General features: G+C 33.3%; 6 protein-coding genes across 6 annotated transcripts; 3 read left to right on the forward strand and 3 right to left on the reverse strand.

The window, feature by feature from the left end:
• Positions 1 to 5: 5 nt before the first annotated feature.
• Positions 6 to 929, reverse strand: RO3G_11658 (uncharacterized protein; the record flags this gene model as incomplete). The annotated part of the gene is made up of 5 exons (XM_067666242.1): positions 6 to 62; positions 237 to 395; positions 589 to 665; positions 715 to 823; positions 879 to 929. The coding sequence occupies 5 exons, from the start codon at positions 927 to 929 to the stop codon at positions 6 to 8; spliced, it is 453 nt and encodes a 150-aa protein (XP_067522343.1).
• Positions 930 to 2,437: 1,508 nt separating this feature from the next.
• RO3G_11659 (uncharacterized protein) lies at positions 2,438 to 3,025 on the forward strand (the record flags this gene model as incomplete). Its single annotated transcript, XM_067666243.1, has 3 exons — positions 2,438 to 2,456; positions 2,658 to 2,749; positions 2,954 to 3,025. The coding sequence occupies 3 exons, from the start codon at positions 2,438 to 2,440 to the stop codon at positions 3,023 to 3,025; spliced, it is 183 nt and encodes a 60-aa protein (XP_067522344.1).
• A 2,059-nt stretch (positions 3,026 to 5,084) lies between these two features.
• RO3G_11660 (uncharacterized protein) lies at positions 5,085 to 5,881 on the forward strand (the record flags this gene model as incomplete). The annotated part of the gene is made up of 4 exons (XM_067666244.1): positions 5,085 to 5,195; positions 5,245 to 5,514; positions 5,566 to 5,651; positions 5,710 to 5,881. The coding sequence occupies 4 exons, from the start codon at positions 5,085 to 5,087 to the stop codon at positions 5,879 to 5,881; spliced, it is 639 nt and encodes a 212-aa protein (XP_067522345.1).
• Positions 5,882 to 8,487: 2,606 nt separating this feature from the next.
• On the forward strand, positions 8,488 to 9,862 carry RO3G_11661 (uncharacterized protein; the record flags this gene model as incomplete). Its single annotated transcript, XM_067666245.1, has 2 exons — positions 8,488 to 9,039; positions 9,119 to 9,862. 2 exons carry the CDS (start codon positions 8,488 to 8,490, stop codon positions 9,860 to 9,862), a joined length of 1,296 nt encoding a protein of 431 aa, XP_067522346.1.
• A 366-nt stretch (positions 9,863 to 10,228) lies between these two features.
• Positions 10,229 to 11,139, reverse strand: RO3G_11662 (uncharacterized protein; the record flags this gene model as incomplete). The annotated part of the gene is made up of 6 exons (XM_067666246.1): positions 10,229 to 10,311; positions 10,387 to 10,473; positions 10,555 to 10,681; positions 10,743 to 10,799; positions 10,868 to 10,994; positions 11,045 to 11,139. 6 exons carry the CDS (start codon positions 11,137 to 11,139, stop codon positions 10,229 to 10,231), a joined length of 576 nt encoding a protein of 191 aa, XP_067522347.1.
• A 750-nt stretch (positions 11,140 to 11,889) lies between these two features.
• On the reverse strand, positions 11,890 to 12,551 carry RO3G_11663 (uncharacterized protein; the record flags this gene model as incomplete). Its single annotated transcript, XM_067666247.1, has 3 exons — positions 11,890 to 12,285; positions 12,333 to 12,361; positions 12,518 to 12,551. The coding sequence occupies 3 exons, from the start codon at positions 12,549 to 12,551 to the stop codon at positions 11,890 to 11,892; spliced, it is 459 nt and encodes a 152-aa protein (XP_067522348.1).
• Between the last annotated feature and the right edge of the window lie 262 nt (positions 12,552 to 12,813).

The following is a 12,813-nucleotide window of genomic DNA, read 5'->3' on the forward strand; positions in this document are numbered from 1 at the left end:
GTGAACTATTTCCTCCAACGCCCTAAGAAGAGAAAGAAAAGTGTTAATTTATAGTTCGCATACTAAAAAAAAAAAAAAAAAAAAAAAAAAAAAACTAACCACATGGTTGAATCCAAACCACCATACCAGAATGGCAATCATGACACAAATACCAATACAAAGAAAAAAGCAGCACCATTTTTTCTGGTAAAAAGGATCAGAAAATGAAACAAAAGGTGGGTCAAAAAGAGCCTTACCGTCCGTGTTGATTTTGCACTTTGAATGGCCTTGGATATAAACGTGTTTCCTTCTTTGATATGTCCTTCAGTCTGTTCTGCATGATTTTCAATTGTAGTGAGTGTCTCGCCTTGTTGTTCCACCATCATCGACATGTCCATAAAAAGTTGATGCAGTTCCTAATAAAATAATGAGCTGCTGTTGTCTTGGTAGTTTTTTCTTACAATAATTGTTTTTTCTATATGCTTGATGTCGTCATGTCGCGTCTGTACTTCGGACAACACGGCCTTTGCTTGTCCTTGTCTACCTGCGGTCATTAACTATGAAGTTTCTTTTTAGCCTTTGGCTATAAAAAAAACCAGGGTTGCTTACGGATTGAGCGAATATCTGAGGCGGCCCATCAGAATCAATAATAGAGTCTACCTCTTCTTGAGTAGCGTCGGGTTTAACTATAATTTTTATAAATAACTAAAGAGGCTTGTTTTCTGCTGTTGTTACCAATCCTTATCTGACGTTCGATCCTTTGTCGATATCTTAGCTGATAATTTCTTTCAACATCTTGATATCTTTGAATTGTATCTAGAAATCTCTTTTTTAAAGCAGCAACCTAAACGTACATTTTCATAAGCTCCTTTTTCTTTTTTATGTTTACTTTTATAAACCTGTTGTTTACGCATTCGTGTATCCGAATTGTTTGGTAGTTGACTGTTCATGTTTTGAAGTTCTTTTTATACAACGTTACATAAGCCAATGTAAGTAAAAGTGCAAAACTAACCTTGGATCCTTGCCTTTATACTCATGTTATTTTGCTGTGTCATTGATTTACAGTGTTCCAGATCTTTGGATGCTTTTCTTGTTTGCTGTTCATTTGAGCTTTGCAAAAGTGTGTTATGTAAATTACTTATTTGATCAACATTATAATTGAATGAATCAATATCACTTTTAATTCTATCCAACTTATTCACGAATAAGCAAAAAAAAAAACACACAGACACAGTTTATCATATAAATACTTGTTCAAAGAATCCCTGTGAAGTAGAGATATCAGGTCCCCTTTGATTCATTTCATATGTGTTGTTTTCAGTAGGTCCATACCCCCAATCAAAGGGTTCTTGGTTATTATTGCTGATAACTGCCTTAATTTCATTTGCATTATGCCTATCATACACTTACTTGGACTTTTAAAAAAATAAAATGTCAGTGCGTGTACATGTGTACTACAATGCAAATCTTTTAATTTATTTACTTGTTCACCATCCCCTCTTAATTCAGCAGTTCTGTCTCTAGTAAATGAATATGACATTTAATCAAGAAAAAATAATAAAAAGAGAAAAGAGAGAATGATGTGAGACATCATAAGCATTCCTGTTTTTTTTTTTTCTTGTTTTCAATATACGTCACAGCAAACAATAAAATTTTAAAACTTTTTTATTTTTCTTTGCACAGGGCTTTTCCCCCTTCAATTGAGACAATTGCTGTATAATGTTTTCAAATAAGCTGGTGCCAAATTAGACATTTAATTACATTTCATTTCAGTGAATAAATATATTAGTAATACAGCTATCAATTGCTATTTAATTCCTAATCATGTGATCACCACTTTTTTTTTACAAGTACGACATAGTGCAGTAAATAATTATGTTCTTTCTTGCAAGTAGCACGTATAGGAAGCGCTTTAAGAAGAGATGCCATACACTTTCGGAAGGAAAACATTACAAGGAGTGAGTGAAAGCGTGTCGAAAATGGCGTTGATGCGATGCTCCATCAAAAAACCGATACAAACGATAAAAATGTAGAAGACAGGTATGTAAACAAAATTTTATTAACAAATACAGAGAACAAAGTCTTGGCTGTACAATGTTCCAGATAACATTTCGCGGTTTTAAGGCTGACCAATTAGTGGGTTTTTATTTCCCAATTTAAGGTTTTTCTTTTTCGATTAGCACTTTCTTTAACTATTCAAAATGAGCATTTGTTTTCTATAAAAAGTTGGACGAGGTAGAATCGTTGCCGAGAGGGGAACTGATTTTATGAAGCGAGGAAAAATTTGATCTTTAAACTTACAAAACCTTGACTAATTTCAGTAAAGACCGTGAATCTCCAGTACTTGAGTTAGACCTAAATGCAAAGCGCTAGAACAAGAAATGGAGGATGAACTGACTGATAAAGTATTGAGAGGCAATTCAGGAAAGTAGCACAATATACATACTGATATCCAAAGATGTCTATTTATACACTATGTTAAACCCAAGCTTTTTAATGCTGAAAAGACCACTAGACTAATAGATATTACTCAACATACTGTTCAAGACTGGGGCACAGAGTTTAGGGAATAAACTTAATTAGGATATTTATAAAAATAAAAGAATAAGGCCGGTCGCAAAAAGTATTAATTACAGAATGAACATAAGGAATTCTTTGACGACTATCACATGTAATAGATAACTTGATGAAGCCTTTTGAAAATTTCAATTTAAAGAATACGCCTATTGGTGATTTTCTATTGCAAGAGCGCAACTTAACAATGAAAAAGGTTATTTTTCATCCAGTGGCGATGAATAATGGGGGATAGGCTTGAGGAGTGCCTAGTCCGGGTAAGATAATGGGTAGAAAGCGACATGAATTTTTAAACAATTGCGTTTTTACTGATGAATTTGGCTTCAATATCTAAACGAGACCATCTACTACGCGCTTTGTACATGTTAAGCTATCCATAGTTACTAAATCAATGACTAAGGTAGTATCTCACTCTGTTCTTGGTATTATATCTAACTTTGGTGTCTTGAATGTTGAATTGAGAATTTCCTGATCTTTTTTTTATAAAAAAAAGTTTAAAGCGGTCTCAATAGAAAAGCAAACGGATCAAAACAAACAGTTCCTAAAGAAACTACAGCAGACCATTATTTAAAGTTTATCTCAAATACATTGGATGTAATGAATAAGCTACCAGAAATGGAAAGAGGTTATCTTACGTGGATAATGCACCTATTCACACCTCAATTGAGGCGGGTAAAATGATTACAAACGGAGAATACAAATGTGTCTATCTTGCTTCTTATTCTCCTGAGCTTTATCCATAGAGCAATTCTGGTCTGCCGTTAAAAATAAAGTTAAACTTACTAAGTTTGAGACAAAGAGGACTTGACCAGAATGTTTGATGCTTGTGATGAAGTCTCCTTTCACCATCTCAAGACTTTTATTTACATATTCAGTTGACATTCTGTATATTGTTTCACTACGTATCTAGGATATTCTTATGAAATTTAGAAAACAAATGTATTAACTCAAAGAAAAATCACATAGTTGCTGAACATTTGGTGGCAAATGCTCTTTCAAGCCACGTTTTATTTCCAGATTTAATACAAAAGTCATATTGCGCGTAGACAGCCTTGTTTAAATTTTTTTAAAAAAAGTTGACGTCTAAAAGAAAAATACTTGATATTGTAATCATCTACAAGTAAGGTAATACTCTTTTCAATTCTCCAAGGAATCTTTATTCAAAGGATTAATACAACTTTGTTTAAAATTTATACCATGAAACTACAAAAAGGGAGGGATCCTGAAATATGTTTTGGGCTAGCTTATTACCTGCATGATTAAACCTCTTTGACCGTTCGATGTTTGGTTATAAACAGGTATTGGTATAATTCGGGAATATCAAGGATGTTCTTCACACCCTAATTTAGCCATTGGGTAACTAGATTTTCCCATTAAATGATCTACACCAAATAGTGCAAATGATACCATGACAACTATAGGAGTTTTAAAAGGCATGGAATTGCGTCATGAATGGTTTTCTGAGCATGATCATAATGATCATCCTATTCACTTTTATATCAACTAAAGTCATTTTCATAGTACATCATCATTAAAAAGCGTCTAGGTAATCGAATTTTTATATCAGTAGCTATACTAAGAAAAACAACGTTCATTAAAAACCTTGATTTGTATCTTGGATTGTAACAGTTCAGTTTGTTATTCTTGGTGTGCCCTTAGTGTTCATGAATACATTTTGAAAACGTCATTCTTTAACAAAGTTAGCAAAGCAAAGACAAAACATCTTGTCATGGATCAGTGAGCTGCTACCATATCTTTCGCCTTTGTTTCGTCAATATTGCTTTTTGTTAAATTAAAAAAAAAATGATTCTATCGAATAAATCGATTGGATAGTTGAATAAATGCGACAAATTAAGTACTGTATGCTATTAGCAATTCAGGGGATGTCAATAAGATGATTGCAGGTAGGATATGCACTGTTACTAAATAAAGCAAATCTATCGCGGCCTAAATTAGAATGATGTATCGATTTCTCTTGCCTATGAAATCTATAAATATAGTAGTTATCGAGAATACCCACAACATCGATATTCATTAGACTTAGTGATCCCTAACGACTCGGTACAAAAGGTATTTGAAGGTTGTATAGAGGATTTAAGAACAAGGCTTGTAACGCTGTGTTTCCTCAACATTTTTAAGCTTTAACTCTGTGCTTGATTAGTGCCTTTAAAAAACACTTAAACCCATTTAATAAAAAAATATAAATTACAAAAACAACGCATTATTAAACTCAAGAAACCATCTCTTTCGTCTCTTTATTACATCTTTTGTCATGTAACATGGGCTTTGAGGACACGATTTGGGCTAACGGTAAATCAGCAGATTAAAAAAAAAATGGAATTACAAATCGGGGTTTTAAGCTTGCACTTTATTTCAAACTTCCGCAAGTTGGTATCATGAACACTGTATCCTTCTTTTGTTACATTTATATCTCGATTAAAATGGTATTCTATCGCAGCATACATTCATAACCTATACTTCTTTGCTCTTAGATTAAAATAATATAGTAATAATTTCTATAATAGACTGAAATGAGAGAGTATCTTTATAAAATTCTGGTAGTGGGTGATCTTGGAACAGGAAAGACGTCTATCATACGACGTTATGTTCACAATATATTCTCAACAAATTACAAATCTACTGTAAACATATAGCGTGTACTTTAAAAAGAAACTAACTTCTTTTTATTAGATTGGTGTCGATTTTGCACTTAAAGTCATTCAATGGGGACCTGACATTATTGTTCGACTCCAACTATGGGATATTGCAGGTCAAGAAAGATTCGGCAACATGACACGAGTATATTATAAAGAAGCACTTGGTGCAATTGTTGTATATGACATTACAAGGCCACAAACATTTGAAGGCGTTACAAAATGGAAACGAGACATTGATGCAAAGGTCGCATTACCTGAGGCATGGGGTGGAGGGCAAATTCCAGTTATTTTATTAGCCAACAAGGTACTTTGGCTCTTTAATATCTTATATGTGTTATTAATGGGATATATTTAGACGGATTTGATTCAAGAAGGACATGGGCAACATGCAAACCCTGCAGAATTAGATCATTTTTGTAAAGAAAACGGATTTATCCAGTGGTAACTATAGACAAACGTGAAAAAAAAGAAAGAGATTTATAGGATACTTTGTTTTTAGGTTTGAAACATCAGCTAAAGATAATAGCAATATTGAAGAAGCTACACGTTCCTTAATTTCTGCTATTGTAGAACTTCAACAAGAGAATGTAAATAATGATAACCATGATGAGAACAATGTGAGCCTTGATCAGCAATATCAGCAGCAAACACAAAATAGTGGGTGTTGTTAAATAAAATTTATTGTGATATACCAAGACATCCTTTATTAAGTTGCCTATTCTAAATCAAATTGGATATGCTTTTTTTTTTTTATTTTTAGTTTATTATAATACACAATATAAGCATATCATGTTATTTTGTAAATGTCGTAATTGTTTACAGTGTTTGGAGTTGCTTGAATCATTTGACTTACGAAAAAGTAGCTTACTTTAGATTATAACACTATCAAGATCAGTTCATTGCTCAAAGTTATTTTAAAAAGTAATTATTAAATACCTGAGAGTAATGAACAATAGAATAAAGGGAGAGAATATAATTTACGGATAGAAAAACATAATAAAAAATCCATGATAGCTATATATGCTGTGTCCATGGATTTTTTAACTGTTACATATATTTTCGTACAAGCCATTGTAGACATGTTTAATGCTTAACCTAATTTACTTTCAAACCACTGCTGATGTTTTGTTATCTTTGTCAAAAGTTAATATTGAAGTACTTGTTAACATCTCTATTGATGCATGTACTAAGCGATAAATCGAATGGACAGTGTTTCCTAAATATCGCAACAGCCACAATTTCAAATTGCAATATCAGTGACGCACAAATATTAGTAACCAAACTGTCTCATATGTAAGTTTGGATATAAATTTCGGGATTTAGCATTGTTTCTTTTGAGCAAAAGATAGCATTTTGAGACATATATCTTTTCTTAAAATCAGATTCTCAAATAATTTGAATTTTATTTAAAATGCCAATTTATCTATTCTGCTATTAATCTATGAATTCACACCCTTTGTTTTCAAATAGACATTCAATCGCTGCAAGAATTTGTCAAGATGGGGACACACTGCTTCATTATAACATTTATTCTGTAAGATATAATATATATACATATATATCATCTTCTCCTTAGAATAAAAAAAAAAAAGAGAGAGAAATGGTAGCAAAATATACGAATAAATCATAAGGCAATTAAGTTTATCCGTTTTATTTGCAAAATATTTCCCTATTTAGGTTCTAGTTTCAAATAGATTTTTAAAGACAGGGACAAGAAGCGGCATAAGATAAAAGTATGAACTCCGAGTTGCTATCCCAGTCATTTTGATTTTGAGTATATGCTCAATAAGGTCACTGTTCTGCATAGAGTACAAGTGAATGTAGGAAATGCAAGTAGTTTTATGCTTATTATTTCGATACTTCATTGTGTTAAACTATAAAGAAAAGAGAATAAAATCCTTCATGGTTTGAGCAAAGTACAAAGTAAGATGCTCATTATATTTTCTAATCGTCTTTGGTCCATGTCAAAAGTAAACAGTACATTTATCCTTGAAATACAATGTAAAAAGTACATTATAGTTGTTAAGTCATCTAATTTATGATGTACATTATAAATAACATGGTATTTTCGACATTGCTCCAATAAAGAGGGAAAAGAAAATTTAATTTTGATGTTTACGAATAGTTGTGAAGATGATATTAGTAAAAAGGGCTTGGAGTGTACACTACCTAATTTCTAATAAGCTTAAACTAAAACCTATCCAAAGGTTACACGCTTTACTTGAACATCCGAAAGAAATTTTAATCTCTTTCGCTTGTTTCCCTTTCTCGCTCCCTTTCACTTTTGTGTACTTTACAAATGATATCATTAGTGTAATACAGTTGTCAAAAATAAGCATTTCAGAAACCTTATTTGCTTCACATTTATCAGCCTTCATAATTGAATCTATTGTATTTTTACGTCATCTGTCTCAATTTGGTTTATTATAAAATGAACAGTTTGGATATTCTTGTTCTTTAGTTGTCAAGATACCATCGTTTATTTTTGACAAATAGAAACTTTAATAAAATATTTTTAATTAAAAAAAAAAACATGATCAACCATCATTCTTTTTTTTTTCTTTCTTTCTTATTCAACATCATAAATACTCATGCTTTATGATCGCACTTTCTCATCAAAAGTAATTCTCAAGGCATGAACAGTACAGAAAAGCACAACTCGGGATCACATTTACTAAATTTGTAAAGTCTCCTTTTTTTAGTTGACTATGTAAACGTCCATGTCTTTATACATACAACTGCATATGAAAATATTGTATTATTTTTATACTTATTTAGGAATAACCAATAGTAATGCACCTTCTGTTTGCTTTTACTTTTGAATAAGGAAAGTGAAGGATGAACAAATAAAGTTTCGTTTAATACTCCAATATTACAATATAAAACTCAGTCACCTTTTTTAGCTTTTCTTTTTATGATTTTTTTTTTTTTTTTTTTTTTTTTTTCATACAAAACAACATAAATGATACAACGTTTAATTTTACTACTGTATTTTGCTTACAATACTGTATTAGCTATTACCAAAGTATCTTTTGACGACCCAAATATTCAATATATTGGAAGATGGCAACCCACTTCAGAGGATATCCAAAGCAGTTGGCCAGGTGCTTACTTTAAAGTAATCTTTCAGCAGACACGAACAGTCAAGCTGCAGCTTACAAAACCTGCCAACGTCCTTATACGAATAGACGGAGGCTCTACCTCATTCTTTGCAAATACAACACCCACTATAGATCTAGTTCCTTTACCAGATAGTGGACAGCATCAAGTGCTTGTGATGGCTACCGAATCTATTGGTGTGCAATCACTGGTGATTGAAGATACAGGTACAACAGTACCACCGACACAGAACAACTTGCCTCTTGTTGAATTTATCGGCCATGATTTGACACTAGGCACAGAGACAAGTCAGGGGCCCTTTACAGGTTTTGCTTGGCTAACGAGTGATATGATCAATGCGGATCACATCCTTACAGCCTATCAAGATGCAACATTGATCAACGGTTTGTCTAAAAAATATTTTGATATGCTGCCTCAACAAAGAACATCAAAACCTCGAGGAGTTGTGATCCTTTTGGGTACAAACGATAAACAAAAAGGATACTCTTCAAAAGATTACCGGGAAGAACTTGTATCGTTTCTTGTCCGAATCCGTCAAACTTCTTTGGAACCCGATGCACCTATCTTTGTCTTATCAGAACCACTTGGAGACATGTTTCGTTCATCACAATACTCTGTGTTGGAACTAAATCGACAAGGAGATCAACAAGTTTATTTTATTGATACAACAGGCTGGATAAAATATGGGCCTACTTTTTACCATGACAAGGTATGTACCTTATTCTCACCATCTCAAACTTCTACTTATCCTTTGTTATTTTCCTTTTCTTTTGGGGGTGGGTTTCTAGGGACATTTGAATGATGCAGGACATGAGATGTTTGCCAAAAGGTTGGCACCTTTCTTACAATCCAAACTAAGCAACCCACGCCAACCTTTACCTGGTCCTATACCGAACCCAAATTTACCAGGTGATTGGCAAACAATGGACGTAGGCGATGAGACACAGATTGGACTTCCCGGCACCGTCTCGGCCGACTCTTCTTCTACGTTTACACTTTGGGGATCAGGCGCTGATATCGACAATGACAGTGACGCCTTTCGATTCATGTATCAACCTTTCTCTGGCTCGGGCGCTATCGAGAGCACCATTCGATCTCACTCTACATTTGCAAAGTGTGCCAAGGCGGGCATCATGATTCGTGAGCACTTGGGTTCTGGGTCTCCACTCATCATGTTGGGCATCTCACCTGCAGATGGTGTATTCGTGCAGGTTCGATACCGTAATTTCCAACCGACAAAGATCATCAAAAAGATGAAAGCATCACCTCCTTACCGTCTTCGTCTTGTTCGACAGAGCGATGATCTATTTGAGGCACATATTCAACACATAGACATTCTTGGTGCAAGCACAGCTTGGGAACCCTTTGTGTCAATCACATTTCCATTATCCAAGGATGTCTACGCCGGCCTGGCTGTCACGAGTTGTGATACGTCCGTTGTTAGTGTTGCCAAATTCACAGAGGTCACTCTTTATCATACCAGTACACTAACGCGAGTAGGCGGACCAAGGCTTGTAAACCAACAAAGTTAAAATGTATTATAGAAAAAAAAAAAAAAACGTTTTTTATTATACGCCTTTTGAAAGTGAAGAAAGAGAGAGGGGGGGATGTAAATAAGAATCGAAAAAAGAGGGTTTATCCAAAATAAAGATGTTTTATTAATTCTTTTTTTGTTTGGGTGCTTCCATACGAATGGGTGTTTGAATACCTGATAACCAAGTGATACCTGTGCCAGCAATGAATAAGAAAAGAAAAGTGACACCAAGAACCATAAATACACCAGGTGTAAATAATTGATATTTAGCAAAAATAGGTAATTTCTTATTCTCAACAGGAGCTCGACGATTCAAGTGTACTTTTTCAGGAACCTATTACTCGAATCAATTACGATATCCTTTTCAGGTATCGCTTTTTACCTTGGCAGAAGTAGAGGTATAAACCGCAGCATAATTATCATGCCCAATTGTATCAATCACCTTTTCTAATAATGCGTCTATGTTCACTCTCATTTAGCTTTCCTTTTTTTTTTAAGCTGTAAGAATAAAACTTTCTTTACCGTTGGATTGGAAACTGTTTGAAGCAGGAAGAGATACAATAGCAACAATAGGTGAGTTTTGTTGAGGGAAATCGTCAGTGGAAACAGCTATAAAGACAGTAGGTCAATTGTCTCGTTTTCTCTATTGTTTAAGCATGTGCTTTTTTTCTTTTCTTTTTTTTTTCTTACTTGAAGCATCCAAAGTAGCAATGGTAGCATCACATTGACCGGCGATTTCCTTGGCTATTTGATGAATATCAACACCGTCAGTGATGTATTCAATTTCAGAACGAGAACTGGCTTGGTTGACGTATGCCTATCATTTTACAAATTTAAAAAGACAGCAACTTTACAATATATGCATATATTCTTATTACCTTTAATTGCTCAAATGCATCTTTATTCTCGGAGCGAGTAAAGTCATTACTGTGAACCTTTTAAAACATATCAACAATATTGAACATCATCTCCTTTTTTCTTCTTCTTTCATTCTTTTGTATACCTCAGGTTGGTTAAATAAAGCAATGACTTTAGCAGAACAAACATTTGAAGAAAAAGAAGAAACAATATTTGAGGTCGCATCACTGCTGGTCATGACAAGTTGACTATCTATTTTTCCATTAATGTAGCTAACAAAGAGAGTTTGTGTCTTGTCTTTTTGTTTTTCTGTTTTGTTTACTCTTTAGGAGACCACATAACACAAGGCACAGTGTTCTCAAAGGCTAAAACAGCCGATGCTAAAGTTGAGAGTAAGGCAGTAGCGTAAATCTTCATTAAGAAAAAAAAAAAATATGAAACGCACGACACACACACAAAAGAGGAAAAGGGGGAGATTTCTTCTTTTGGGAAGGTCTTCCCCAAGTCACATTTCTACTTTTTTTATGCATCAATTCATCTTTAAGCCTGGTTTCTCGAAAGCAACCAAAGATAGAATAAAAATGGATTTAAGCCCTGCTTACAAAAAGCGTACAATTCTGGTTTATGTCAAGATAGCAATTAAGAATGTGTCTGGTTTCTATAAAGCAACCTTAAATTAACTTTATCAGATGTTCATCTGAGGATACACATGAATTACTCAGTTTAGAATGAATAAAGAGAGACTCAGTCTATGAGTGTCTTTCTGTAGTCTACCTATTCAAACTAATGGGTTGTATCCAATGGTCTTTTATGACTGTATTATTATAGCAAATGTATTCATTAGTAAAACGATTTTCTTCTTTTAGGGCTCACTGCATGTTTTAAGCCTATTACGAGACTACTGAGAATTTCTGAAGTCTATCATATTTAATCACTCTTGTGTAATAGTGAGTCTGAAGAGAGACAGTAAAGTACATGCAATCTGAGATGTATTTCATCATAAAGTAAGCCTGGAACTTGCTTGCAAAATTTATTTTCCCGCCTTTCAGACACAACATGTTAAAATGAGGCTTATTGAAGTATTTAATAAGACTAAACTACATGATAATGGTAATCAAGCTGAAAGATATGAAAAAAATGCGTACAAATATTAAATAAAATGCTTTATTATTCCTCATTGCCATCCATTTCATCATCACCTTCATCGGCTGAGGTATAATTTTGATCAATACAAAATGTGTTGTTGTTGTTGTTGTTGCTTGCTGATTCCTCAAAAGACTGAGCCCACTCAACAAGAGCAACAGGATCAGCGATAGATAAATCATGATTTAAAAAGCACAAGAATTCTTTCTCCATTCTTTCTATTTTTTGTTTCTTTTCATTAATTAAGCTATTGTCGGGTATTTTAGGTGATGTTGGTGGTGTTAATGGCTTTTCATGATTTTTTTGATTGGTATAAATAATCAATTTGAGGCATTCATAAATGTATTTTGCTGCCAAGTTATAAGCAATAAAAATCATCCGTGATCCACAACCTGCTGTGCCTCTTAAATTTCGATGTTTCTATATAACATTAGCTTAATTTATTACTGTTATCATCATTGATTTACTCTGTGAAGTCGTTCGATATAACTAATGGCTATAAGTAGTGTTATACTAGGACACAATGTTGGTATAGAAGAAGAGCTGCAACAATATTTTTGTAATAAAATTTCAAATGGTTCATCTGAATCAATACTTGTTGTATTAAGTAGATTATTCATCATACAATATAACTGTTGAAACTTTTCTTTACAAGGTTCATCTTCCCATGCCTGAGCGACAAACATAGCTAAATGTGCTTTTTTTTTTAAAAAAAAAAAAATGTTTAATCTTTTTCATTTTTAATATAAATTAGTGTGTTGTTACCAAGGCATTTTTTGCTGAGTGATTGTCTTTGATTCAATTCAAGTGCTAGTAATAGATTACATCCTTGCACGTATTTTGATATATTTTTTGTTAGTGGACCATGTTGCTTTTCATAAGGACATGATCTCTTTTTACGACGCTTATTTAAAGCTGATTTCATCAAAAATAAGGTAAAATAATTAA

This window comes from Rhizopus delemar, genomic scaffold, assembly GCF_000149305.1.
Source record: "Rhizopus delemar RA 99-880 supercont3.9 genomic scaffold, whole genome shotgun sequence".
Lineage (NCBI taxonomy): Eukaryota > Fungi > Mucoromycota > Mucoromycetes > Mucorales > Rhizopodaceae > Rhizopus > Rhizopus delemar.